The sequence below is a fragment of the Hyperolius riggenbachi genome, chromosome 10 (assembly GCF_040937935.1).
Source record: "Hyperolius riggenbachi isolate aHypRig1 chromosome 10, aHypRig1.pri, whole genome shotgun sequence".
In the NCBI taxonomy this organism is placed as follows: domain Eukaryota; kingdom Metazoa; phylum Chordata; class Amphibia; order Anura; family Hyperoliidae; genus Hyperolius; species Hyperolius riggenbachi.
The window spans coordinates 266949912-266976587 of record NC_090655.1 but is presented as its reverse complement, the minus strand read 5'-3'; the positions used below and the strand labels follow the sequence as shown (position 1 = coordinate 266976587).

At 46.6% G+C, this 26676-nt stretch overlaps 1 protein-coding gene across 4 annotated transcripts in view; it reads left to right on the top strand.

The window, feature by feature from the left end:
* LOC137535393 (zinc finger protein 182-like) overlaps positions 1 to 26676 on the top strand; it is a 90502-nt gene that overhangs the window by 7700 nt on the left and 56126 nt on the right. For 3 of the 4 annotated variants that reach the window (XM_068257227.1, XM_068257226.1, XM_068257225.1), the window contains exon 3: positions 2974 to 3189. The exons of the other annotated variant lie outside the window; for it this stretch is intronic. In XM_068257227.1, coding sequence (XP_068113328.1) covers positions 2974 to 3189 — 216 coding nt within the window. The remainder of the gene's footprint in view (positions 1 to 2973; positions 3190 to 26676) is intronic. 4 annotated transcript variants of the gene reach the window in all.

The following is a 26676-nucleotide window of genomic DNA, read 5'->3' as shown; positions in this document are numbered from 1 at the left end:
CACCAGCAGCCGGGGACACTACATCTCTCAGCATGCACCAGCAGCCGGGGACACTACATCTCCCAGCATGCACCAGCAGCCGGGGACACTACATCTCCCAGCATGCAGAAGCAGCCAGGGAAGGTTCATCTCCCAGCATGCACTGGGGGCCCGGGGATGTGCTGGGCTTGCAGGCACTTGGTGGTTTTGTTTCAGTGACAGGTGCAGGATGGAAGGTGTGGAGCCGCCCTGTAGGTAAGATAATGTAACGCGGCCCCTCACATAGCACACATCATTTACACACCTCTCTTAGGCTTTGTTCACAACTAAAATCTCAGTCGCTGAGGCCAACGTTTTGCGATTTTGTGAGTGTTTTTTCCCTCCCGGCGCTTACCTGCGCGCTATGATTTTTTGTAAAGCGCTTTTCTAAGTTTTGCAGAGCGATTCTGCTTTTTCACTTCCTGACGTCAGGAATTCTTTCACCCGGAAATGAATAAATACAACGTATTTATTCATGAAAGCACAAGCGATTTTGTGAGCTTTTTGCGTCTTTCCTATACCTTCCATTGTATCAGAATCACCTTAAAAAAGGTACAGGCATCGCTTTGCTGAGCGGAAAGCAGCTGAAATGCACTGAAATGAATGGTCCCATAAGGATTCATTGCACAAGCCTTTTTAGGGCGATTTTTAAAATCACCGGCGCAAAACGCCCTATGGGCCTGATTCACAAAGCGGTGCAAACTTTTCCGCGGACTTTTGCGCTCGCAATTTGCCGCGATTCGCGCGATCGCTGACTTTTGCGTGCGCAATTTGCAGCGATTCGCGCGATCGCGGACTTTTGCACGCGCAATTTGCCGCGGATCGCGGCAAATTGCACGCGCAAAAGTCCGCGAAAAGTTCGCACCGCTTTGTGAATCAGGCCCTATGTGTGAACAAGCCCTTAGGGTGAGCCTTGTTTAACCAGTTCATCACTTAGGGGTTTTTCCCCTTATTGACCAGAGCAATTTTCACCCTTCAGCGCTCCTCCCTTTCAGTTAGCAATAACTTTATCACTACTTGATCTATCTATCACATTGAAATTATTTAAATCTTGATTTTTTTTCTCCACCAGTTGGGTTTTTTTAGGTGGTACATTTTGCTAACAATTTTTTTTTCTAAATGCATTTTAATGGGAATAATATGTTTCCAGCCATTATAGTTTTAAAATAACACATGCTACCATAATTAAAACCCACATATTTTATTTGCCCATTTGTCACGGTTATTACACCATTTAAATGAAGTCCCTATTACAATGTATGGCAACAATATTTTATTTGGAAATAAAGGTGTATTTTTTTCAGTTTTGCGTCCTTCTCTAATTACAAGTGCTTTTTTTGCAAAACAAATAGTAATATACCTTCAAGACATATGTATTAAAAAGGTTGAGTCTCTAAGGTAACTATTTATGTAATTTTTTTTTTATAAAAGTGTTTTACTTTGGTATCTATAGGAGGAAAGGTAAGGGGTTAATAAATGGTTACTTTATGTATTTTTCTTTAAACCCCCCCCCCTCCTAGTGGTGTTTAATCCTAAGACCCCCTGGTAGTGCCTAACTTTACCACCCCCCCCTCCTCACCCAGTTGTGCCTAATCCTAAGTCCCTCCTTTTTTATGTATAAGTTTAAGTAAGTTTGTTGAAAAATTATAATTTGTAACATAGGTGAGTGCCTAAACCCAAGATCCCCTGGTGGTGCCTGACCTTAATCCTCCCCTTAGGTGGTGCATAACCCTAAGATGACTTGGTTGTGCCTAACCCTAAGACCCCCCTGGTGGTGTGTAACCTTATCCCCCCTGGTTGTGCCTAACCCTAAGACCTCCCTGATGGTCTGTAACCTTATCCCCCCTGGTAGTGCCTAACCATAAGACCCCCCCCCCCCTGGTGGTGTGTAACCTTATCCCCCTGGTAGTGCCTAACCCTAAGACCCCCCCTGGTTGTGCCTAACCCTAAGACCCCCCTGATGGTGTGTAACCTTATCCCCCCTGGTAGTGCCTAACCCTAAGACCCCCCTGATGGTGTGTAACCTTATCCCCCCTGGTAGTGCCTAACCATAAGACCCCCCCTGGTGGTGTGTAACCTTATCCCCCCTGGTAGTGCCTAATCCTAAGACCCCCCTGGTGATGCCTAACCTTAAATCCCCCCTGGTAGTGCCTAACCCTAAGACCCCCCCCCCCCCCTGGTGGTGTGTAACCTTATCCCCCCTGGTAGTGCCTAATCCTAAGACCCCCCCTGGTGGTGTGTAACCTTATCCCACCTGGTAGTGCCTAACCCTAAGACCCCCCCTGATGGTGTGTAACCTTATCCCCCCTGGTAGTGCCTAACCCTAAGACCCCCCTGATGGTGTGTAACCTTATCCCCCCTGGTAGTGCCTAATCCTAAGACCCCCCCCCCCTGGTGGTGTGTAACCTTATCCCCCTTGGTAGTGCCTAACCCTAAGACCCCCCCTGGTGGTGTGTAACCTTAAATCCCCCCTGGTAGTGCCTAATCCTAAGACCCCCCTTGTGGTTTGTAACCTTATCCCCCCTGGTAGTGCCTAACCCTAAGACACCCCTGGTGATGCCTAACCTTAAATCCCCCTGGTGGTACCCATTCCTATATATGTTTGTTGAGAAACAATCATTTGTAACAGGTGAGAATAGCGGAAGCTGCTCGTTGTTGAGCAAAAAGTTGAAATTTAAACATTTTTTTTTCTGAGAAAGCATATGGAACAGTTTTAGAAACAATTATACAGTTTTAGAAATAATTATTTGTTCAATAATGGGTTATTGTAATCAATACATTTGCTATAGAAATTAAAGATGACACATGATATACAGTAGTTTTTTTTTTTATATTGAGGCGAGGCCCTTTTAATCCACTTAGAGAGTAAATAGAGAAAAGATTTGCATCGATGTGAATGGGGTGCCCGTTTTTAATAGGTGCCATTATTACTTCTACCTCTCTCTGTATCCACAGACTGTACAACGGATGATGATGTCACTGGACAAGAGTCTCCTGCAGATGTCCTGGTTACCCCAAATGTTCCCCCAGACTCCCCTCACTTGTCTAACCCTGAGGGGCCTCATACCCAGCACAGCTCTCCCCCTGCTGGAGGGTCTCATTCCTGTTCCACCTGCGGGAAATGTTTTGGGCGTAAATCAAGTCTTGTCAGACATGAGAGATATCACACTGGTGAGAAGCCCTATTCATGTGCTGAGTGTGGGAAATGTTTTGTTCAAAAATCAGATCTTGTCATACATGAGAGATATCACACTGGTGAGAAGCCCTATTCATGTGCTGAGTGTGGGAAATGTTTTGTTCAAAAATCAGATCTTGTCATACATGAAAGATCCCACACTGGTGAGAAGCCTTATTCATGTACTGAGTGTGAGAAATGTTTTGGGTGTAAATCATACCTTGTCAGACATGAGAGATGTCACACTGGTGAGAAGCCCTATTTATGTGCTGAGTGTGGGAAATGTTTTGCTTTAAAATCACAACTCCTCAGTCACGAGAAATCTCATACTGGTGAGAAGACATTTTCATGTACCGAGTGTGGTAAATGTTTTGGGAGTAAATCAAGTCTTGTCAGTCATGAGAGATATCACACTGGTGAGAAGCCCTGTTCGTGTGCTGAGTGTGGGAAATGTTTTGTTCAAAAATCAGATCTTGTCATACATGAAAGATCCCACACTGGTGAGAAGCCTTGTTTATGTACAGAGTGTGGGAAATGTTTTGGGAATAAATCAAACCTTGTCAGACATGAGAGATCTCACGCTGGTGGGAAGCCCTATTCATGTGCTGAGTGTGGGAAATGTTTTGGTTGGAAATCACATCTTGTCACACATGAGAGAACTCACACTGGTGAGAAGCCTTATTCATGTTCTGAGTGTGGGAAATGTTTTAAGTGTAAATCAAGCCTTGTTGTACATGAAAGATCTCACACTGGCGAGAAGCCGTATTTATGTGCTAAATGTGGCAAATGTTTTGTTAAGAAATCACACCTTGTGAGTCATAAGAGAAAACATACTGGTGATATGCCATATTCCTGTGCTGAGGCCTGGTGCACACCAAAAACCGCTAGCAGATCCACAAAATGCTAGCAGATTTTGAAACGCTTTTTCTTCTTTTTCTGTAGCGTTTCTGCTAGCATTTTGCGGTTTTGGGAAGCGTTTTTGGTGTAGTAGATTTCATGTGTTGTTACAGTAAAGCTGTTACTGAACAGCTACTGTAACAAAAACCGCCTGGCAAACCGCTCTGAAGTGCCGTTTTTCAGAGCGGTTTGCGTTTTTCCTATACTTAACATTGAGGCAGAAACGCATCCGCAATCCAAAATCTGCAGCAGCCCGGGAGTATGCGTTTCTGCAAAACGCCTCCCGCTCTGGTGTGCACCAGCCCATTGAAATACATTACCCTAGCGGATCCGCACCCGCAAGCGGATCGCAAACCGCAGCGGAAACGCTCTGGTGTGCACTAGGCCTGAGTGTGGGAAATGTTTTACACGAAAATCACAGCTTATCATACATGAGAAATCTCTCACAGGTGAGAAGCCCTATTCATGTGTTGAGTGTGGAAAATGTTTTGGATGTAAAGCAGGCCGTGTTAAACATGAGAGATCTCACATGGATGAGAAGAAGCCCTATCCATGTACAAAGTGTGGAAAATGTTTTGCACATAAATCTCAGCTTGTCATACATGAGAGAGATCACTCTGGTGACAAGCCATTTTTGTGTGCTGAGTGTGGGAAATGGTTTGCGTTTAAATCAAACCTTGTTGTACATGAGAGAACTCACACTGGTGAGAAGCCATATCCCTGTTGATCCAGAGAAAGACAAAAAACCCTTACAAGGCATGGTCCAATTAGACCCAAATTAGAAGAAGATCCTTCCTGCCTCCCAGGGCTGTGGAGTCGGTACAAAAAAAATCATCCAGCTCCCGACGCCTCAGTTTATGAAACCACCGACTCCAGGTACCCAAAATGGCTCCGACTCTGACTCCTTAAGGTGGCCAAACACGATACAATAAAATGATCTGATTTTACGGCAATTCGATAAATATGATTGGATCTCACGAAAATAAATTGAAAGCTTTTTTTTTTTTTTTTCATTCGACTGAAAAATCCGATCGGATTTCCCATTTTTTTTCCGTTTTTTTTTTTTTTTCGATCCGGAATGCTGGAAATTTTTCTTACATTTTTCTAAAGATTGTATGGTGTGTGTTTGCCAATTTATTAATATACACACCCTAGCAATTTTCTCAGTTTCCAATCATTTTTACAATAATTGGGGAAAAATTAAACGTGTGTGTGGTACATTGTAACATTTCAAAAATACGACCAGTCTTTCAGAAAAATTGATTGCAATTCTTAAATTGAACAGATATTTAAAAAAACTATATGGTGTCTAATTTAGTCTAATACTTACCAGCAAGGCTTGGTGTACAGAGGCACCAGAGTAGAATAAAAACGTCTAAAAAACGTCTAAAAGAGGGGGATGTTCAGGTGGATTTACCTCCCTCAAAAATATAAAACTCAATTGAGTCACAATATATCAATACAAAAATTGTATTCAACTCCGCTTAGTGCAATGCGTTTCGGCAGGTGTGGTCCTGCTTCATCAGGCAAACAGGAGTATAACTCAATGGGTCTAAATGCAGAAGTGAGCGCCTCAGAGGAAGTGAGCGCCTGATGAGGCGCTCACTTCTGCATTTAGACCCATTGCGTTAAGCTCCTTTTTGCCTGATGAAGCAGGACCACACCTGCGAAACGCGTTGCACTAAGTGGAGTTGAATAACATTTTTGTAATGATATATTGTGAGTCAATTGAGTTTTATATTTTCGAGGGAGGTAAATCCACCTGAACATCCCCCTTTTAGACGGTTTTTAAACGTTTTTATTCTACTCTGGCGCCTCTGTACACCAAGCCTTGCTGAAATCTTGATTCCACCCTCGGTGGAGGGGTGCTACCCCGTTTCCTATCTACAGAGAGCGACATCTTAATATGGGGTCAGGTTCTAATATGCCCCAACTGCACTTGAAGTGGTAACTCATGTTTGTGAGTATATCTAAATATTTTGCTTTAAACCACAACCAACTTAACAATACTACACCATATTAGGCTCTCGATTTCTCTTTGTTCTTCCAAGCAGCTAATACTTACCAGGGCAGTGGATTTTGTACAAAAATCATCCAACTCTGACTCCTCAGTAGTGTTGGGCGAACAGTGTTCGCCACTGTTCGGGTTCTGCAGAACATCACCCTGTTCGGGTGATGTTCGCGTTCGGCCACATGGCCGAACTAAGAGCGCATGGCCGAACGTTCCCCGAACGTTCGGCTAGCGCTGTGATTGGCCGAACGGGTCACGTGGTTCGGACCCGAACGCGCTCTGATTGGCCGAACTGTCACGTGGTTCGGGTAAATAAATACCCGAACCACGTCATATTTCCGCCATTTGTCTGTGGGTTTAGCTTTGTGTAGGCAGGCAGGGTAGTTCGCGCTCCAGCCACGCTAGCCAGGGTCCCCCCAGTCATTGTGTCGCTGCTGGGAATAGTAGTACACCGCTCGCTCAGCATTCTGTTTACTGCCACTCTGTGTACCTCGCTCAGCCACACTATATAGCATTCTGTTTACTGTTCTGTGTCTGCTGGGAATAGTAGTACACCGCTCGCTCAGCCACACTATATAGCATTCTGTTTACTGCCACTCTGTGTACCTCGCTTAGCCACACTATATAGCATTCTGTTTACTGTTCTGTGTCTGCTGGGAATAGTAGTACACCGCTCGCTCAGCCGCACTATATAGCATTCTGTTTACTGCCACTCTGTGTCTGCTGGGAATAGTAGTACACCGCTCACCCGCCACTGTATAGCATTGTGCTCTGTGTCGCTGCTGGGAATAGTGGTACACTGCTCACCCGCCACTGTATAGCATTGTGCTCTGTGTCGCTGCTGGGAATAGTGGTACACCGCTCACCCGCCACTGTATAGCATTGTGCTCTGTGTCGCTGCTGGGAATAGTGGTACACCGCTCAGCCACACTATATAGCATTCTGTTTGCTGTTCTGTGTCTACTGGGAATAGTAGTACTCCGCTCGCTCAGCCACACTATATAGCATTCTGTTTACTGCCACTCTGTGTACCTCGCTCAGCCACACTATATAGCATTCTGTTTACTGCCACTCTGTGTCTGCTTTGAATAGTAGTACACCGCTCACCCGCCACTGTATAGCATTGTGCTCTGTGTCGCTGCTGGGAATAGTGGTACACCGCTCACCCGCCACTGTATAGCATTGTGCTCTGTGACGCTGCTGGGAATAGTGGTACACCGCTCAACCGCCACTATATAGCATTGTGCTCTGTGTCGCTGCTGGGAATAGTGGTACACCGCTCTCCCGCCACTGTATAGCATTGTGCTCTGTGTCGCTGCTGGGAATAGTGGTACACCGCTCACCCGCCACTGTATAGCATTGTGCTCTGTGTCGCTGCTGGGAATAGTGGTACACCGCTCACCCGCCACTGTATAGCATTGTGCTCTGTGTCGCTGCTGGGAATAGTGGTACACCGCTCACCCGCCACTGTATAGAATTGTGCTCTGTGTCGCTGCTGGGAATAGTGGTACACCACTCACCCGCCACTGTATAGCATTGTGCTCTGTGTCGCTGCTGGGAATAGTGGTACACCGCTCACCCGCCACTGTATAGCATTGTGCTCTGTGTCGCTGCTGGGAATAGTGGTACACCGCTCACCCGCCACTGTATAGCATTGTGCTCTGTGTCGCTGCTGGGAATAGTGGTACACCGCTCACCCGCCACTGTATAGCATTTCTGTACTGCCACTGTACTGCTGCCAGTCAGCGTGTACTTTAAGGATAAGTGAAATGAGGAAGAAATCCGGTGAAAGAGGGAGGGGCAAGGGAAGAGGTGTTTCCCCTGACGGTTCACGTACAAGCCACAGGGGAGCACCCAAGAAAACCCACTCAATACCGCCCATGTTGTCCAGGACAACAACCCTCACAAATCCAAAAGAACAGGACCAGATAATTACTTGGATGACCTCTCAAGCGTCCAGCAGTGGGTTAAGCAGCACCAGCACATCACGCACGAGGTCCGAGTCCTCAGCCAGTTACAAGGAGCCAGTGGGCACAAAGCTGACACAACCGGCAGCGACACCACGCACACAACTGCCAGATAACCAGTTCGATGAATTTCCTCAGGACACAATGGGGTATTCGCAGGAGCTATTCCCAGCCCAACAAAGTTCCACCTTTCAAAGGTCAATGGAGGAACAGCCAGAAATGTTGTGCCCGGATTCACAACCATTAACTGTGGGAAATGCACCGCGCACTGAAATGCAAGGCGAGTCCGAGGACTTTGAAACCCAAATCCCAGAGCAAGTTAGGCAGGAGGGGTTTCAATTGCAGGAGGTCGGCCGAGAAGATCTGGAAGACGACGTTGGAGTGAGCTGCGCAGAGGTTGTTCTGGGGAGCTCTACTCCACGGCGGCGGCCCACAATCACATATGACGAGTTTGAGGAGATGGAAGAGGAGGGTTTGGACAATGTGGACACAGACCCAGATTTTGTATGTGAAGGAGAACATCTCCTTCGTAGCAGCACAGATGAGTCTGTTGAAGAACCCACTGCTGCACGAGTTCGCCTTGTGCCACAAGGTAGGCGGCGCGAAATTTCAGGCACCACAAGCATGGAAGTTCAAGTTAGACGCAAAAGAGGCGCAAACAGAAATCGCCAGCAAGGCAGGTGCTCCAAAGTCTGGGCTTTCTTTGAAGACTGCAGTGAGGATGGTACCATGGTGATTTGCAAGGTGTGCAAGACCCGCCTGAGCAGGGGGAAAAATATTAACAACCTCTCCACCACCAGCATGACCCGCCACATGGTATCCAAACATCCCACTCTGTGGGCAAACGCGGCAGGACAGGGTACCAGCAACACTGCCTCCCTTGGGGTCACCAGATTTACCACCAGACCCTCCTCAGCAGCAGCAGTAGCCCAGCCATTGCGTGGTTCACAACAACATTCACAAACATCAGACGACGCTGACACTGTCACTTTCCGGAATAGTGCTCTTGAGGTCTCCCAGTCTTCATCAAACACAACAACCAACAGCCCTTCAGTGTGCAGCCCTACGGTTCAGTTGTCTGTCTCGGAGATGTTTGAGTGCAAGAGGAAATTGCCAGCAAATGACCCCCGGGCCGTGGCACTAACAGCCAGCATAGCCAAGCTTCTGGCCTGCGAAATGCTGCCATATCGAGTGGTGGAGACAAACAGCTTCAAGGGCATGATGTCAGTGTTCATCCCACGTTACGTGGTTCCCAGCCGCTATCACTTTGCGCGCTCTGCAGTGCCTGAGTTGCATGAGCACGTGGTCAGCAAAATAACCCGAAGCTTGAAGAATGCCGTTGCCTGCAAGGTTCACCTCACCACTGACACCTGGACGAGTGCGTTCGGCCAGGGTCGATACATCTCCCTTACCGCGCACTGGGTGAACCTTGTGGAGCCTGGCAGCGATTCCTCACCTGCTACGGCGCGGTTGTTGCCCACGCCGCAAACAGCTGCACTGCCATCCCTTCCACTGGATAACAGCAGCACCTACCTCTCTGACTCCTTCTCCTCCAACGCATCTCAAAGCTGTACCTCATCCGGAAACGCTAACCCAGCAGCAGTAGGATCGTGGAAGCAGTGCAGCACAGCTGTTGGCATGCGTAAGCAAGCGTCGCTGAAGCTGATCTGCCTTGGGGATAAGCAGCACACAGGGGAGGAAATTTGGAGGGGAATAAAGGATCAGACGGATTTGTGGCTGGCACCGCTGGACCTCAAACCGGGCATGGTTGTGTGTGATAATGGGAGTAATCTCATTCGCGCTTTAAGGTTGGCTAAGCTGACACACATCCCTTGCCTGGCGCACGTGATGAACCTAGTAGTTCAGTGGTTCCTGAGGACATACCCAGGCGTGGCCGATCTTCTGTTGAAGGTGCGATAAGTGGCCAAACATTGCAGAAATTCCAGTACTGCTTCGGGGGCACTCGCCAAGATGCAGGAGCGCTTCAATCTCCCCCACCATCGCTTGCTGTGTGATGTCCCTACGCGCTGGAATTCTACGCTGCACATGCTAGCCCGCTTTTGCGAGCAGAAGAGTGCAGTGGTCCAGTACATGACGGCGCAGTACCAAGGCGCATCCGGACAGCTGCCAAGCTTCTGTGGATCCGATTGGGCCAACATGTTGGACCTCTGCCAAGTCCTCCAAAATTTTGAGCAATCCACGTTGCTTGTGAGCAGTGACAACTCTTCAGTCAGCATTACCATACCACTGCTGTGTTTACTGAAGAGGTCAATGTTGAAAATCAAGGAAACAGCTGTCATGATGCAACTGGGGGAATCTGAGGGAGAAAACGATCAGCGTGATGGTACCAACATCAGGCCATCCGCCTCAGGAAACGCTGGCCCTAGCAGCTATGACGAAGAAGAGGAGGAGGAACAGCTGGAGTTGGAGCAGGAATTTCCTGCCACCACTGACGAGGGCCAGAGCGGTGCACGTTGGACTTCCACAATTCAGCGCGAATGGTCAGCAGAAGCAGACACGGAAGAAGGTGACGACTATGATGCATCACAACAACTATCACAACGCTCACAAGAGGATGATGAGGATTCTGGCAGGACTCTGGCACACATGGCTCAATTCATGCTAGACTGCATTGAACGCGACCCACGCATTGTGCGCATTCTGGACAACACCAATTACTGGGTTTATACCCTTCTGGATCCACGGTACAAACACAATGTTCCAAAACTGCTTGAAGAAAGAGTCAGACAGGTCAAAATGGAAGAATACCAGCAGGCCCTTGTGGAGACTTTAGAGAGGAGATTGACATCCTCCCCCTCCTCTAGCCAGTTGTACGCCGACAGACTGACTTCCGCAAACCCAGGACGACCAGGAGGGCAGCAAACAACACAAGCCGCAGCTAGTGCCCAAAAGGGAATGGTATCGGCAGTGTCCTTGGAGTGGGAAAATTTTATGACACCCATGCAGCAGCAGCCCACAGAACAGCAAGCGTGCAGATCCACCTCCAACACCGATCGCCTGGAGAAGATGGTCAAGGACTACATGTCAGATGGCGTAGCTGTGTTGAACAATCCATCTGCACCCTTCAACTATTGGGTATCGAAGCTAGACACCTGGCAAGAACTGGCAATGTACGCAATAGAGGTGCTGGCTTGCCCGGCAGCCAGCGTTATGTCGGAACGCTGTTTCAGTGCTGCCGGAGGCATTGTCACAGATTGGCGTATCCGCCTCTCCACAGAAAATGCAGACCGTCTGACTCAAATTAAAATGAATCAATCCTGGATTGGAAACGACTACGCAACACTCCTGGACCCCAACCAAGTAACATGACCAATGACCATCTGTGATGGGTTCGCGTTTCCGGTCCCTGTTTATTGAACCTCTCATCTTTATTACATTTATGACTGCATGGCGGCAAAAAGCATTGCTATATCCGCACGCTATTTGTCCTCATTCAAGGCCTGGGATGTTGTGTCTCAAAAAGCGTGGCCTTCTCCTCCTGCGGCTCCTCCTGTTCCCTCACGTGTGCTGCTGCTGCTGCTTGGTTAGCGTTTCCGGTCCCTGTTTATTGAACCTCTCATCTTTATTACATTTATGACTGCATGGCGGCAAAAAGCATTGCTATATCCGCACGCTATTTGTCCTCATGCAAGGCCTGGGATGTTGTGTCTCAAAAAGCGTGGCCTTCTCCTCCTGCGGCTCCTCCTGTTCCCTCACGTGTGCTGCTGCTGCTGCTTGGTTAGCGTTTCCGGTCCCTGTTTATTGAACCTCTCATCTTTATTACATTTATGACTGCATGGCGGCAAAAAGCATTGCTATATCCGCACGCTATTTGTCCTCATGCAAGGCCTGGGATGTTGTGTCTCAAAAAGCGTGGCCTTCTCCTCCTGCGGCTCCTCCTGTTCCCTCACGTGTGCTGCTGCTGCTGCTTGGTTAGCGTTTCCGGTCCCTGTTTATTGAACCTCTCATCTTTATTACATTTATGACTGCATGGCGGCAAAAAGCATTGCTATATCCGCACGCTATTTGTCCTCATTCAAGGCCTGGGATGTTGTGTCTCAAAAAGCGTGGCCTTCTCCTTCTGCGGCTCCTCCTGTTCCCTCACGTGTGCTGCTGCTGCTGCTGGGTTAGCGTTTCCGGTCCCTTTTCCTGGAACCTCTTCTCTGTATTACATTTATGACTGCATGGCGACAAAAAGCATGTTACCTGTGCAAAGAAACATGACATTTTCCACATTTAAAAGACAGTTTTTCCTTTGAAACTTTACAATCAATTTTCTCAAAAACTATAAGCTCTTTTTCAAATATTTTTTTTTCCTCTTGTACTCACTCCCAAGGTGCACATACCCTGCAAATTTGGGGTATGTAGCATGTAAGGAAGCTTTACAAAGCACGGAAGTTCGGGTCCCCATTGACTTCCATTATGTTCGGAGTTCGGCGCGAACACCCGAACATCGCGGCGATGTTCGGCGAACGTTCGCGAACCCGAACATCTAGGTGTTCGCCCAACACTACTCCTCAGCTTATGAAACCATGGACTCCAACTCCGACTCCAGGTACCCAAAATGGCTCAACTCCGACTCCACAGCCCTGCTGTCTCCAGGTGGCAATAAGTTACAATTTCTTTGGATCAACACCCCCGGGAAATAGCTTGTAACTATAGCCATGGATGTCTTTGAATGCAAGGAAGAGCAGAGCAAAGATGGGTCAGCACCACTCAAGTAAAGATCATCAGATCTTTTATTGCATCAACGTGGCAGCAATCTATTAATGCAATACAAGAGTTGATGCACTTTATTTGAGTGGTGCTGACCCATCTTTGTTTTGCTGATTGGTAGGCCCTTTGGGACAGGGGGACAGGGCTCTACACACAGCACTTCAATCCTCTTGTGGATCTCCTCTACATTTGTTGATTCATTTGAATGCAAGGAAAGCAGCTAAGTCCCCCTTAAGGACAACTGAAGTGAGAGGAATATGGAGGCTGCCATATTTAGTTTCCTTTTAAAGAGATCCTGTAACCAAGGATTGAACTTCATCCCAATCATTAGCGGATACCCCCTTTCCCATGAGAAATCTTTTCCTTTTCACTAACTGATCATCAGGGGGCTCTGTATGGCTGATATTGTGATGAAACCCCTCCCACAGTGTGATGTCATAATGACCATGGTGCTGACATCACCTTGTGGGAGCCTTGTTGCACTGGGAGAAATAACAGCTTTTTCCAACTACCAAAAAATCAGCATCTCCTTCCGCAGACATCGCCTGCCAGCAGTAAAGATTTGCCATGTCATAAATGTCAAAATGTAAATCAGGGCGAGGAAAGATTTTACAATGGGCAAACACTGACTAAATCATTTATACATAATTATTGTAAAAATTATGCATTTTTTTTTCATTACGCTTACTACAGTATTTAAACAATACCAGTTGCCTGGCAGCCCTATCTATTTGGCTGCAGTACTGTCTGAATAACATCAGAAACAAGCATGTGGCTAATCTTGTCAGATGTGACATTAGGGTCATAAACGCCTGATCTGCTGCATGCTTGTTCAGGGGCTATGGCTAAAAGTATTAGAGAAAGAAGATGAGCAGGATAGCCAGGCAACTGATAATGTTATTCTTATTGTTACAGTTGTCCTTTAAATGCAGTTATAGAAGTTGCCATAATCCTTTAGATTGTAAGCTCACAAGGGCAGGGCTCTCTCACCTTTTTGGGTCTTGTAATTTGTTGCACATTTATTCATATTAATGTTGTCACTGTAACGACTGATTCTGTATTTTGTACCAACTCTGTATTTCATAAATGGCTGTATACCATTGTCTGTATTATTCTTTACCCCTTGTTTGTTTGTTACTTTTTACAGAGCCACAGAATATGTTGGCGCTTTATAAATAAATAATGATGAAATAATAATTACTTCCCGTAGTAATACATTCTATATTTTAATCACTAATACTGTAAAGAACCTGTTTGTAAATAAATGGTTTAAGCTATTTTCCTCCATGAGCAGATCTTGTACCATAGTCCTATGCACAACTTTAGGGACAAAAAAAGCACATCTGCCATGCTTTTATATTGCCCTTTGATGTATTTATATATGTTAAAGGATACCAGAGGTGACATGTCACATGATGAGATAGACATGGGTATGTACAGTGCCTTGCACACAAATACCTATGCTGTGTTTCTTTTTTCTTTCTCTGCCTGAAAGAGTTAAATATCAGGTATGTAAGTGGCTGACTCAGTCCTGACAGACAGGAAGTGACTACAGTGTGACCCTCACTGATAAGAAATTCCAACCATAAAACACTTTCCTAGCAGAAAATGGCTTCTGAGTGCAGGAAAGAGATAAAAAGGGACAATAGTTCATAGATTTTAGCTCTGACATACTTCAAAAAATGTGTCCCTGAGCAAAAACAATAAAACAGTTAAAACTTAAAAAGTAGATTTAAAATAAAACTGTGGAATATCTTAAAAAGTCATTTTTAGGAGAAAGAAGATAGATACAATTGTTTATTTCATTAGTTTATTTTAGCTTCGGGTGTCCTTTAAAGAGTTAAATGGGTAGTATTATGCTAGCATCCCAAGTCTTTATTTCCCTTTTTAATGCATCACAAAATAGGATTTGCCAAAGCTGCTTAGCAATGAATATGATTATTTAACTTGTTGTTGACAAGTACTGCTAAGTCTTCCTCCAATCTTAATGTCCCCATCTGTGTCCCGTTTATTTTGTATGGTGCTAGACCATTGGTATGACCAAAATGCATGACTTTACTTACCATTTTTAACATTGAATTTCATCTGCCATTTATGTGCCATATTGCCATCCTATCTGTGATGAATAGCGGAAAAGCCGCCGCGTGTTCTGACAGCAAGGCGGCTGATTCCGCGTCTGATGCGGCGGTTTGTCCGCGTCAGCATGCGACTGGAACTAATGGTACGCATCGGAAGAACGGCGTGACGGCCGCCGCGTGTTCTGACTGCAAGGCGACGGATTCCACGTCCAGTGCAGCGGTTTCCCCGCAGCAACATGCATCTGGGTTGTCTGGACCTAGTAGTGCACACAGATGGAGAGCTACGCACGCGTGCTGCAAGACAGGCTCTTTATACCAATAGGAGGAAGATCAGCTGATCAGGGCGGTCAGCTGATCTCTGCTCAGCTAGTGATTGCTTGGTGGGAGCTGGGCGGCGCTGCAGGGCGTTTTACTATATATATATATATATATATATATATATATATATCTCTTGCTGTTCAGTTGCTGGTTGTCTGGCGTTGCGAATACCTATGTGTTAGCACTCAGACCTTAGTCAGATCCTTCAGTGTGGTGGAACCAGGAGGACCTGGGATTCCACACTTAGCCAGTTACTGTATATCATCTGTGTTATTCTCTAGCATAGTTCCAGGGTGTTGAGATCACGGCCCTCACACCCCAGACTAGGAATACTGTATATCATCTGTGTTATTCTCTAGCATAGTTCCAGGGTGTTGAGATCACGGCCCTCACACCCCAGACTAGGAATACTGTATATCATCTGTGTTATTCTCTAGCATAGTTCCAGGGTGTTGAGATCACAGCCCTCACACCCCAGACTAGGAATACTGTAAATCATCTGTGTATTCTCTAGCATAGTTCCAGGGTGTTGAGATCACGGTCCTCACACCTCAGACTAGACTTTATTCTGATATCTGTTACGACTTATTGCTTCCCTGACTACTCTTCTGGTCACTGATTTGGTACTTTGCATTTCTGATATTCTGTTGCCGACCTGGTCTGTCTGACCTCCTAGCTGTAACCCTCCATAGGGGTTCCAGCCTTCCTGCAGTGTTCCCCTGCTCCTCTGAGGGGACACTGCTCCTTAGCAGTCAGGGACTCCCCCTCCTGGTGTCCTTGTCTGCAGTAGAGTCTTCTCTACTTATTGGACCACCTGCTACCCCGATGGTCCAAAGATACTGTTGCACCAAAACACTCACACACTCAGGTGTCTAGAGGTTAGACGTGTCTGATTATTGGCGATTCTGCAGATCCTCAATAATCAGATATATCTGTATTCTTGGGGATACTGCAGATCGCCAAGGATCAGATTTGCTCTCTGGTTGCTGACACCTATCGTTACAGAACGCCAGACCAAAACAATATGGACGCACTTAGCACTCGTCTGGACACACTCACCACCTCGGTGGAAAATCTCATCAGAGTGCCCAGATCTCTGCCTTATCTGGGTCGCTGCAAGTCCTTCAGACGACTGTCAATTCAGTGCGATCCCCTCCAGTCACAGACTTGAGAATGTCTGTACCTGAAAAGTTTTCTGGCCATAGATCTGACTTTCAGAATTTTAAGAATCGTGTGATGTCATATTTTGAACTAAGGCCTAATTTGTCAGGGACAGAGGCACAGAGAATCACTTTTATCAAGACTTTACTCTCAGGGGATGCTCAAACCTGGGCGTATAATTTACCAACAGGGCATGAAGCACTTAGGTCAGTTGAAGAATTCTTCAAGTCCATGGCCATAATTTATGATGACCCGGACATTGCGTCTACCTCTGAGCGGAGACTAAAGACCTTGCATCAGGGCATATAGCTATAGCTATATGCCTTGATGCATACACATGAAGCTATACACATGTCGTGTGTCTTGTCTGCTCTGTAAGCTGTATGCTGTTGTAACAATACAGTTTACTTGAAGAAGCGAATAGTGTACTGTCTCCTTCTTTTGTATTATGGTCAGGATATGGAGCTGCAGTCTCCTCTGCCTATTTCATCAGGTGCCAGAGCCATAAGTAATGATAATTTATAGCTGATTAGCTGCAGGCCTCTGCTCTTCCTCTGTCTCCAGCTGTTCTCTCCTCATATCCTCATCCATCTACCGCTGCTGGCACTGCTGTAACCTCCCAGGAATGTGTGCATGTAGAGGAGGAGAGAAGCACCAGATGATGAGCAAGGCACACTGGAGGAGAGGACTGTGGTACTGAATGTTGTAGGGGCCATCGGGGCTGGGTAATAGATGGGAGGTATATTTCCCCGGTATTTGGACTATGGTCACTTTAAAACCCTGTGTGGTCCTAGGAAGGGAGTCCGGATTTTAGCAGCAAGCAGTTGCTGCTTGGTTTTTTTCTTCTCAGGGCCGGACTCCTGGGATGGGAGGGAAGGAAGGGCGGGCCTTCCCATCCCACCTAGGTACACACCTGGTTGTCAGTGAGGCTGAGAGTCTCACTAATTATGGTATTGATGAGATGCAAATTTATGCTTAAGAAGCAGCCTCAGAGGCAGTCTGAGGAGAGGTGTTGAAGGAGTAGCAAGTATGCTATGGAAGCTCCTGACAAGGAATATTGGAGTATTTGATGGAAGCCAAACCATACCCTGTCTGTTGTTTGTATGGTGTTGGCCTGATGAAAACTGAACTTTGTTTGATCCTGCTGGACTGTATATTACCAAGCTGAAGTAAGCTGAACTGTTATTTTCCACTTATTACTGCTGCATTGAAGCTGTTTTCTTCTACTGCACAACAAACGGGCTTTGTTTTATACATCTGTGTACTGCGTGCTGGCTGCGACCCCCTCTAAACTTCACAACTGGTGCTCGGATGCAGGCAGCGCAGCACTGCAGGAAAAGAAAAAGTTCCGTTTTTAAAAAGTGACATTTAAAGGGCCAGTCTCCTTGTATGCATGATGGAGGAATTGCTGAAACAAATGGCCTTAGCAACTGTGCAGCTACAGCAGAGTATGGTGTCTCAGCAGGCGAGTATGGTGACTCAACAGCAAGCCACGGAAGCCCTGCGAGAGGCCTCAGAGGCGCAAGCCAAAATCCTGCTTGAGGCGGTGCAGAAGCTGGCCCAGGGGAGAGAGACAGCAGGAGCTGCCCCTAGCAACCAGGCGATGGTGAGAGCCATGAAAATCTCAATAAGAAAAGCAAAATTGTCCATTGGATAATTGGTCAATGTACCCTCCAAGATAAGGGGTGGGGCCAACACTCAATACATTGGATTAATAAATACGTGTGCACATAATAAGGTCATAAGGCCACCATAATTATACCAATACAGTTCAATTTATTAATACCTATTAGACACGGTCCCCTCAATACAAAACCCTCAATACAACCCTCAATATAACATATCCCCTAATCATTAAAACCAAGGAACAATGCAGTGCAATTTAGCCATAACACATAGAGCAATTTTCTGCAGATATCCAGATAGTCTATCTCTGGCCAGAGAGTTCAATAAACATACCATCCATCCGCCCGCGCATGTATCCAACATCCACACTGCCACACTGTCTCTAAGTCCTGGGGGCCCCCACTGATCACCTATTAGGCAGGACTACCTTTGGCATCCAATCAAGGACAATTCTCCGTATATACAAAACAAGATCCGACTTAAGATGCAAATTCCGGATAACTTGTATATTTCCAGCCTTAAGGATACAAGGTACCACTGTGGATGGGTCTCACCCGTAAGGACAGTCCCCGTTTTTGTTAGAATGGCTCCACACTCACTTTAGATGCTGTTATAACCATGGTCTCACCAAGCGTGTTGCGGATTCCGTCACCTTACGTATTGACATGTTGCCCGCCGCGTGTGCTTCCGTATCCACGCCAACCACGCTGGTTCCTCTATCCGGGGATCGTGCGGCCAGGATGTTGTGTCACTGAGTTAGCATCCGCTGTGTCGGCTAATGCACCGCCCACCGACGCGTTTCACGCCCACATTGGGCGTTTCATCAGGGTGTGGCCAGTCTGGCCGTCATGTTCATTTAAAAACAGTCCCTCGCTCCGCCCCATACAGCTCCATAGCAACAACCAAGCTTGCATAATAGCTTGTACGGTGGCTGGGATGAGTCATGCACGCCCAAAGTATGTCAGCATCGCTCCCAATTTGATGATGGCAATATGACAACAATGTCCAGTTCAAAGAGATACAAAAAGACATCCGGGAGGGGGGGGTTTTTTCTTGGAGGGTACATTGACCAATTATCCAATGGACAATTTTGCTTTTCTTATTGAGATTTTCATGATGTAAAACTGTTTTATAAACAATAAGCAAAAAAGCCAGTTAATTGGTGCTGGCATCCCCTATCAACCACTCCAATCCTAATATATATTGGGTTATATTCCCTTTTTCCTCCTTTTTATTAATATTTTTATGTAGACAGACAAGAGGATGTTTTAGTTGTGCACGCACAAAAATTTATTGAGTATTGTCATGGCATATACAATTGGTGAGGATCTTGATGGTGAAATTGCTGCCAGCTTTTCAAATGTAGCTGTGGAAACTGATGATGATACCTCTGAACTTAAGGAACTATTTTTTATACATAAAAATTTATTGATAAAGCAACTTAAACGCAAGTGGAATGCGTCTCTTCTGGAGTCTTATGTTAAAGCAGGTATAATACCAAATGGCGTTTTGGAGAGAATTATCCCTGCTGGTAACCTCCTAACTCCGCGGTTTGTGGAGAAATGGAAGGAAAAAGCATTGGAGCGGGGATTGGAAATCCTAAAGATGATGGCAGATGAGGAACGTGAGCAGCTAAAAGAGATCACGGAGGAGATAGCTGAAAGTGTTGTGGAATTGGACTCATTGAGTACACATATGGAGTTCAATTCATTTAATGAGAATTTGAAAAAACAGATAGAAAAGATACAGGCAAGTATTAAGAAACAAAAACAACAGAAATTTCAGAGGGACTTAGCTGGTTGGGACTCGGATGAGGCCCTCAATCCAATTAGTAGGATTGAACAAAAGAAATCTAGACGAAGAGATAGAAAGGGGTCCTCTGGACTAGAGAGTCTGGAGCCGTCTAGTATTGATACAGAGGGTTCTATTGGAAGTAGAAAATCAGTCACTTTTTTAGAGGAAAACAATACCCCCAGGAGAGGCAGGGGCAGGGGGAGGAACAGAAGAGGAAGAGGAAGAGGACAAGGCAGAGGAGGGAGAGACGGTCGAGGAAGGGGGGAGAGGAGAATGGGAAGGGAGGAGTGGGACAAGAGCGAAGAGAGAGACGAGGAAATATCTGTCAGAGTAACCAGGAGTGGGAACCAGAAGAAGTAATGAATTTAAATGAGGGGACCAGCAGGAATATAATCAATCTCTCTAAGTTTCAACTTCAGGAGAGACACATTTCATTGCTGAAAAGAGGATTGTCCTTTTCCCCAACTACCTCTGGTGATGTTTTCGAGATATATAAGGACATCTATCTATTTTTAAGAAAGGTACTATTGAGAATTACATATGGACAACAGTCCCAACAATTAATGGACTCTACACAAAGATACACACCCCTTACCTTGGGGGAGAGAGAAACTTTGATAGCTTTGGAGTCCTTGATGGATGAACAGAAAATTGAGGTTGATATGTTGGGCAACTTGAGCCAGGACTTTACTTCCCCAGACAGTGACTTTGAAATTAATGAGTTAGGTCCAAATGACAATTCCTTATACCCATTCCCACCCCCAGTACCACAGAAGACTAATTTAAAATTAAAATCTATCTATATGCCACCCCTCTCACAAAATAAAAATGTAAAAGTATTCCTCGACACAGTGGAACAGGAATTATGGAAATTACAATTATCCCCCTCCCATGGTGATAGAAATCTATCATCCCAAGAAATAGCTGCGTTGGAGGAATTGAAAAAAGCCCCCAATTTAATTATAAAACCAAGTGACAAGGGGGGTAATGTAGTCCTTATGGATGAGGAAAAATACATCCAGGAGATAAGACGACAGTTGAGTGACGGAAGTACTTATCGTAAATTAAGAGACAACCCCTTCTCTTTGATAAAAGATAGAGTTAATCAGTTATTGGATGATGGACTTGCACAAGGTATTCTGACTAAACAGGAATGGGAGTATTTGACAGTCACAACCTACAATGTCCCTATCATATACATTTTACCAAAGGTGCATAAATCTATTGAAAATCCGCCAGGGCGACCCATTGTCTCGGCAGTGGGCAGCCCCACACAGAGACTGGGACAATTTATCGACAAAAAAGTATGTCCATTGGTTCGAATGTTACCTTCATATGTGCAAGATACACGAGATGTCTTGGGGGTCCTGGCCGGTTTTGTGCTGCCCCCGGGGTACTTCCTTGTGGGGATCGATGTTGAGTCCTTATACACCTCGATCCCACATGAGGAGGGGCTCCGGGCAATGTCCCTCTTCCTTCGTGAGCGGCACCCCTCTGCAGGGGCCCACAATGCCTTCATTGTTGAGGCTATGGAACTTATCCTCACTCGGAACTGTTTTACATTTGAGGGACAATATTACCAACAGCTACGGGGTACATCCATGGGGGCGTCGTGTGCACCGGCCTATGCTTGTCTTCATTTGGGCCTTTGGGAGCGAGAGGAGGTGTTTCCCAGTCCTGAATATGGTGCACATGTCGCCCTCTGGATTAGATATCTGGATGATGTACTGGTGGCATGGACTGGAACGGCTGGGGAACTTGAGGAATTTGTATTAAAATTGAATCCAAAATGATAGAAATATAAAATTAACCTACACCTTTGGTTTGGAGATTTCCTTTTTGGATCTCATGCTAAGGGTGGAAGGAGGAACTGTAACGACCACCTCTTTTCGCAAACCCACAGCTGGAAATACTCTCTTGCATGCCACCAGCCATCATCCTGTCCCCCTAAAGAGAGGTATCCCTTATGGCCAGTTCCTCCGATTACGGAGGAACTGTGGCAGGGATGAGGATTTTAAAAAAGAGTCCCGCCTTATGTATCAGCGGTTCCGTGAGAGGGGTTACTCGCACTCTGTTCTGCGAAGGGCCCTTAAAAGGGCGTGGGGCAGGGATAGACGAGAATTGTTGGCCCCTGGGGGGGTGCCGCGGGATGCGGAGGGGGAGGGACATATGCGGCTCATAACCGGTTTTGGGGCCCACTGGGATGGACTAAGAGAGTTACTTGGTAAATTTTGGCCCATTTTGACCTCTGATCAGGAGGTTGCTAAGGTTGTGGGGCCACGTCCACTTATGACTGCCAGAAGGGCACCGAACCTAAAGGACTATCTAGTCCATAGTGAGATACAAAGAAACCCCTCAACTTGGTTAGATCGTAGGAGACCAGTGGGGATGTTTAAATGTTCAAAATGCAAGTTATGCCCATATATTGAACGTACTAATGTGTTCCACAGTAGTGATGCCAAGACTGAATTTACCATCAGATCCTTTATAAATTGTGAAACCACCAAAGTAATATACATGATACAATGTCCATGTAATCTCAAGTATGTGGGCAAGACCAAGAGAATGCTTAAAGACCGGGTGTTGGAGCATTTTTGCAAAATAACGGGGGGTAAAGCTATAGGAGCAATCTATGATCACTATAGAGAGCATCATAATAATAGCTTGAAGGACACAACGGTAAAAGGATTGTACAGCTTGAAGATCTCAGGAAGGAGAGGTGATTTTGATGAGGTCCTGTATTGCAAGGAGGCAATGTGGATATACAAATTGGGCACTGTTGCCCCTTTTGGACTCAATGCAGAGCTCGACCTCTCCCCCTTCCTGAGATGCAATAGATATAAATAAGGCTGAGTTGCAGTCTAGTCCTAAATAAAGTCATTGGGTAATGTATGAGGTTTGCATGGATCCGCACTGATTGTGTAGCCTAAGCCACAATGATGTGAGATATATATAATGGGATGTTTGCCGTGTGGAGGAAGAAAAAGTGAAAAAACCCCCCCTCCCGGATGTCTTTTTGTATCTCTTTGAACTGGACATTGTTGTCATATTGCCATCATCAAATTGGGAGCGATGCTGACATACTTTGGGCGTGCATGACTCATCCCAGCCACCGTACAAGCTATTATGCAAGCTTGGTTGTTGCTATGGAGCTGTATGGGGCGGAGCGAGGGACTGTTTTTAAATGAACATGACGGCCAGACTGGCCACACCCTGATGAAACGCCCAATGTGGGCGTGAAACGCGTCGGTGGGCGGTGCATTAGCCGACACAGCGAATGCTAACTCAGTGACACAACATCCTGGCCGCACGATCCCCGGATAGAGGAACCAGCGTGGTTGGCGTGGATACGGAAGCACACGCGGCGGGCAACATGTCAATACGTAAGGTGACGGAATCCGCAACACGCTTGGTGAGACCATGGTTATAACAGCATCTAAAGTGAGTGTGGAGCCATTCTAACAAAAACGGGGACTGTCCTTACGGGTGAGACCCATCCACAGTGGTACCTTGTATCCTTAAGGCTGGAAATATACAAGTTATCCGGAATTTGCATCTTAAGTCGGATCTTGTTTTGTATATACGGAGAATTGTCCTTGATTGGATGCCAAAGGTAGTCCTGCCTAATAGGTGATCAGTGGGGGCCCCCAGGACTTAGAGACAGTGTGGCAGTGTGGATGTTGGATACATGCGCGGGCGGATGGATGGTATGTTTATTGAACTCTCTGGCCAGAGATAGACTATCTGGATATCTGCAGAAAATTGCTCTATGTGTTATGGCTAAATTGCACTGCATTGTTCCTTGGTTTTAATGATTAGGGGATATGTTATATTGAGGGTTGTATTGAGGGTTTTGTATTGAGGGGACCGTGTCTAATAGGTATTAATAAATTGAACTGTATTGGTATAATTATGGTGGCCTTATGACCTTATTATGTGCACACGTATTTATTAATCCGATGGTGAGAGCCAGCCACTTTCTGCAGAAACTAACCCCCACAGATGATGTGGAAGCCTTTCTGAAAACGTTCGAAAGGACAGCAGAGCGGGAAGGATGGCCGAAAGACAAATGGGCTGGTATCCTTGCACCGTTCCTGACGGGAGAACCCCAGAAGGCCTACTACGATCTCAACTCTGCAGACGCCCTCGACTATGATCGACTACAGGCAGAGATCCTGGCCCGACTAGGTGTAACAACAGCGGTCCGGGCACAGAGGGTGTACAGCTGGCAATACCGGATGGAGCATCCAGCCAGATCGCAGATGTATGACCTTATCCAACTGGCGACAAAGTGGCTGCAACCAGAGGTACTTACCGGGCCTGAGATGGTGGAGCGATTCGTGCTGGATCGTTTTCTGCGTGCCTTGCCAGTGGGACTACAGCGATGGGTCAGTCATGCAGACCCCAAAAAAGCAGAGCAGCTGGTGGAGTTGGTGGAGAGATATACTGTAGTGGAAGATCTACTCTCTCCAAAGGGCCAGGCGGGCCCCATCTTACCCCGTGTTGCAAGGTTCCCTGACTCTGGAAAGGGTGCTTCACGGAACCCCGCAACCAGCATCACCAGAAATAGGGAAGTATTCCCAAAAGCTGCTCAGGGGTTGCCACCTGCTATGGCTACACCCCGGAAGGGAGGTGTGATCCAGTGTTGGAGATGTTCTGCTTGGGGCCATACCAGAGCCCAGTGTCCACTGCAGGAGGAACCCATGCAGTGTGACGTACTACGGAGGGTGTCCTTTTTTGCCCAGGAGGTATGCCTGGCAGAGTGCCAGGAGAGTTTTGTGTGTCCCGTCAGTGTGAACCAGGTACCTGCCAAAGCCTTGCTGGACTGGCAGTATGGTAACCATGGTGCATGCTGATCTGATTGGAACTATTGACACTGTGCTAAAGCCGCTTAAGGTGGTGTGTATTCACGGAGACACAAAGACTTATCCTGTGGTGCCAGTGTCGATTTCAACGGACTGTGGGACAATTACTCACGACATCGGAGTGGTAAGAAACCTAATGTGCCAAGTTATATTGGGTCGAGACTTTCCACTATTTTGGGTACTGTGGGAGAATGTCAAGGGGAAGTTGTTTAAGGACTCTGATAATAACTTAGCCCCTCCTCCCCCTACCAGAGAACTTGATGTACCAAGTCTAGATACAAATGTTGCAGAAAATGTATTGCAAAATGATCATGTATTATTGCAAAAAGATGATGTCATGTTGCCAATGGATGAAAATGAGACTGACCATCCTTGTCGGGACCCTGAGCAGGTTACTGAGGGGGGGGATGATTCCCCATTACAAGTTATGTTGGGCGAGGATGATGAGGAATCTTCCCCCCAATCTATGCTCCCTGACCTGGATGTGTCAAAAGGGTTGTTTATCACTGCGCAGATGCGGGATCCAACGTTATCCCATGCGAGAGAACAAGTATCTGTGGTAAATGGAGTTCCCCAAGAACCGGGGGCAGAGGAGAGATTCCCTCATTTTTCAGTTCATGGGGATATGTTATATCGGGTTGCCAAGGTCAGAGAAGAGGTTGTTGAGCAGCTGCTAGTGCCTCAGGAGTTTCGGAGGATGGTACTAGACTTGGCTCACAATGAAGCATTGGGAGGTCACCTGGGTGCCGAGAAAACGGAGGCGCGGATAACTGACAGGTTTTACTGGCCTGGGTTAAAGGCCGAAGTAAAGAATTACTGCGCTTCTTGCCCCACCTGTCAGTTGACCGCGCCAGTGTCCCATTTTCGAAGCCCTTTGGTGCCCTTGCCAATCATCGAGGTGCCATTCGAGCGCATTGCCATGGATATAGTGGGGCCACTGGTAAAGTCTGCCAGGGGGCACCAATATATCCTTGTCATACTCGACTATGCCACTCGCTAACCGGAAGCCTTTCCGTTAAGAAAACCCACGTCCAAAGCTATCGCCCGAGAATTGTTTAATATGTTCACTCGGACGGGTTTTCCTAAGGAAATTCTTACGGACCAAGGAACCCCGTTTATGTCTAAAGTGATGGGTGATGTGTGTAAACTGTTCCAGATTAAGCAGATGAGAACCTCTGTTTACCACCCTCAGACAGATGGGCTGGTGGAACGGTTTAATAAAACCTTAAAAATGATGTTAAAAAGAGTTGTTCAAAGGGACGGAAAAGATTGGGATTGTTTATTGCCTGCGGTGATGTTTGCTGTTCGGGAGGTACCTCAAGCCTCCACAGGTTTTTCACCATTTGAACTGGTCTATGGGCGCAGACCTCGAGGGTTGCTTGACTTGGTCAAAGAAACCTGGGAAAGTGAGTCCAGTCCCCACAAAAGTGTGGTGGAACACGTTTCCCAGTTGCAAGAACGCATTGCCAAGGTGATGCCTCTGGTCAAGGAACACTTACTGGCAGCCCAAGAAGCGCAGAGTCGGGTATACAACCGCTCCGCAAAGATCAGGCAGTTCCAGGTGGGGGATAGAGTGGCAGTATTGATCCCAACCGTGGAGAGTAAATTCTTGGCCAGGTGGCACGGTCCCTTCGAGATCGTTGAAAAAGTGGGGGAAGTGAATTATAAGGTACATCAGCCAGGGAGACGGAAACCCTATCAACTGTATCACGTCAATCTCTTAAAACCCTGGAAAGAGAGAGAGACCACGCCGGTTAGGGTAGGTGTGAGTGTTGTACCCAAAATCAGCATTGAGGATGTAAAAATAGCCCCCACTCTTTCCAAATCCCAGGTCCAACAAGTAAAAGAGTTTCTTCAGAGAAACAAGGGGATATTTTCGGATTTGCCTGGACTCACGGGTATGGTGGAGCACAACATTGTTACTGAGCCCAGGGCTAAAGTGTTTGTCAGGCCCTATCGCATCCCGGAGGCCCGCAGAAAGGCGGTGTCAGGGGAAGTGAAACGCATGTTAGAATTGGACGTTATTGAAGAATCGCAGAGTGAATGGTCA